This window comes from Corvus kubaryi, unplaced genomic scaffold, assembly GCF_017639235.1.
Source record: "Corvus kubaryi isolate FWS band 111438036 unplaced genomic scaffold, C.kubaryi_AGA036_p1.0 36396, whole genome shotgun sequence".
Classification (NCBI taxonomy): domain Eukaryota; kingdom Metazoa; phylum Chordata; class Aves; order Passeriformes; family Corvidae; genus Corvus; species Corvus kubaryi.
In genome coordinates, this window is record NW_024580863.1 from 1 (window position 1) to 1,706 (window position 1,706).

At 68.9% G+C, this 1,706-nt stretch overlaps 1 protein-coding gene across 1 annotated transcript in view; it reads left to right on the forward strand.

Moving 5' to 3' along the window:
* Window positions 1-50: 50 nt before the first annotated feature.
* The window catches only part of ATP13A2 (ATPase cation transporting 13A2), a gene marked incomplete at its 5' end in the record, with an annotated part of 7,754 nt that continues 6,098 nt past the window's right edge, over window positions 51-1,706 (forward strand). Inside the window, 6 exons of the mRNA XM_042019894.1 lie at window positions 51-213; window positions 324-370; window positions 455-643; window positions 811-1,017; window positions 1,119-1,232; window positions 1,314-1,470. Coding sequence (XP_041875828.1) covers window positions 51-213; window positions 324-370; window positions 455-643; window positions 811-1,017; window positions 1,119-1,232; window positions 1,314-1,470 — 877 coding nt within the window. The remainder of the gene's footprint in view (window positions 214-323; window positions 371-454; window positions 644-810; window positions 1,018-1,118; window positions 1,233-1,313; window positions 1,471-1,706) is intronic.

A 1,706-nucleotide genomic window follows, 5' to 3' on the forward strand; every position in this document is an offset into this window, starting at 1 on the left:
GGGAGAGCTTCCCCCAGCCCAGTGTGGGATTTCCAGGCTCCTGGAAGCAGGGAGAGCTCCCTTGGGAGCGGTGCCACGTGGTGACCTGGCCCTGTTCCGCAGGGTTCTGCACGGCCAAGGGGGACCTCATCAGCTCCATCCTCTACCCCAAACCTGTGAGCTTCAAGTTCTACAAGGACGCTGTGAAGTTCGTGATGTTCCTGGCTGTCCTGGGTAGGTCCGGGCCTGGAGCCGCATCCCAGAGCCCCCAAATCCCATGGAATGGTGGGACCCCCCCATGCTGTGCCTGCACTTTGTAACCGCGCCCGTTGTCCCCGGCACAGCGCTCATCGGCACCGTGTACAGCATCCTCATCCTGGTTAGGAACCAGGTAGGGCCCTGGGAGCGGGAGAATCCCCCGGGATCCATCGGGCGTGCGGGATTCCCACCCCTCTCCCTCCTCCTCCCCTCCCAGGTCCCCGTGGGACAAATCATCATCCGCGCCCTGGACCTGGTCACCGTCATCGTGCCGCCGGCGCTGCCGGCCGCCATGACCGTGGGCACCATCTACGCCCAGAACCGGCTGAAGAAGCAGGGCATCTTCTGCATCAGCCCGCCCCGCATCAACCTGGCCGGGAAGCTGCGCCTGGTCTGCTTCGACAAGGTGAGCCGGGCCCGGCCGGCCGGGCACCGCCGGTCCCGGGGGCTCGTCCGGACCCACCGCCGGCCCCACCGCCGGCCCCGGATGAGTCCCACCGCCGGCCCCGGGGACTCGTCCGGCCCCACCGCCGGCCCCGGGGCTCGTCCGGACCCACCGCGCTCTGCCCGCAGACGGGGACGCTGACCGAGGAGGGGCTGGACGTGTGGGGCGTGGTGCCCCTGGAGGGACAGCGCTTCCTGCCCATGGTGCGTGAGCCCCGCTGCCTGCCCGCCGGGGCCCTGCTCTACGCGCTGGCCGCGTGCCACGCCGTGTCGCCGCTGCGGGGACAGCTCGTCGGGGACCCCGTGGACCTCAAGATGCTGGAATCCACCGGCTGGGTGAGGAGGGGGCTGTGGGTCCGGAACGCTGCCGGGACGGGGGGTGTAGGATCCTCTGCGGGGTGCGTGAGCTCGGCAGCGCTTTGGGGTCTCGGTTTCAGCGCCTGGAGATGACGGAGGAGGAGGAAGGGGAGCTCCCGGCGTCCCAGCAGTTCGGGATGAAGGTCTTGGCTGTGGTGAGACCTCCGCCGGAGGAGGAGCAGCCGCGGGACAGGGTAATCCCACGGGGCGGCTTCCCGCGTTCCCGCCTCCTGGAGAAATCCCGCCCGGGCCTGACGCCCGCCCGCTCCCCACAGAAGCACCAGGCCCCCGTGGGGATCCTGCGGCGTTTCCCGTTCTCCTCCTCCTTCCAGAGGATGAGCGTCCTGGTGAAGCTGCCCGGGGAAGCCTCGGCCCACGCCTACGTCAAGGGCGCCCCGGAGATGGTGGCCAGTCTGTGCAGGAAGGAAACTGGTTCGTACTGGGAGGCGGGGCTCAGCGTCCCCGCAGCTCATCCCCCCGGGAATGATCCTCAGGAGCACCGTGGGGCAGCTCCCAAAGGCTTTGGAGTGGCTGCAGCCACATGGAGGGGAGGAAAACGGGAACCAGAAGATGGGGAATGGGGCTGGGGGCTTCCTCCAGCTCAGGGTGAGAGCTCCAGGCTCCTGGAAGTGGGGAGAGCTTCCCCCAGCCCAGTGTGGGATTTCCAG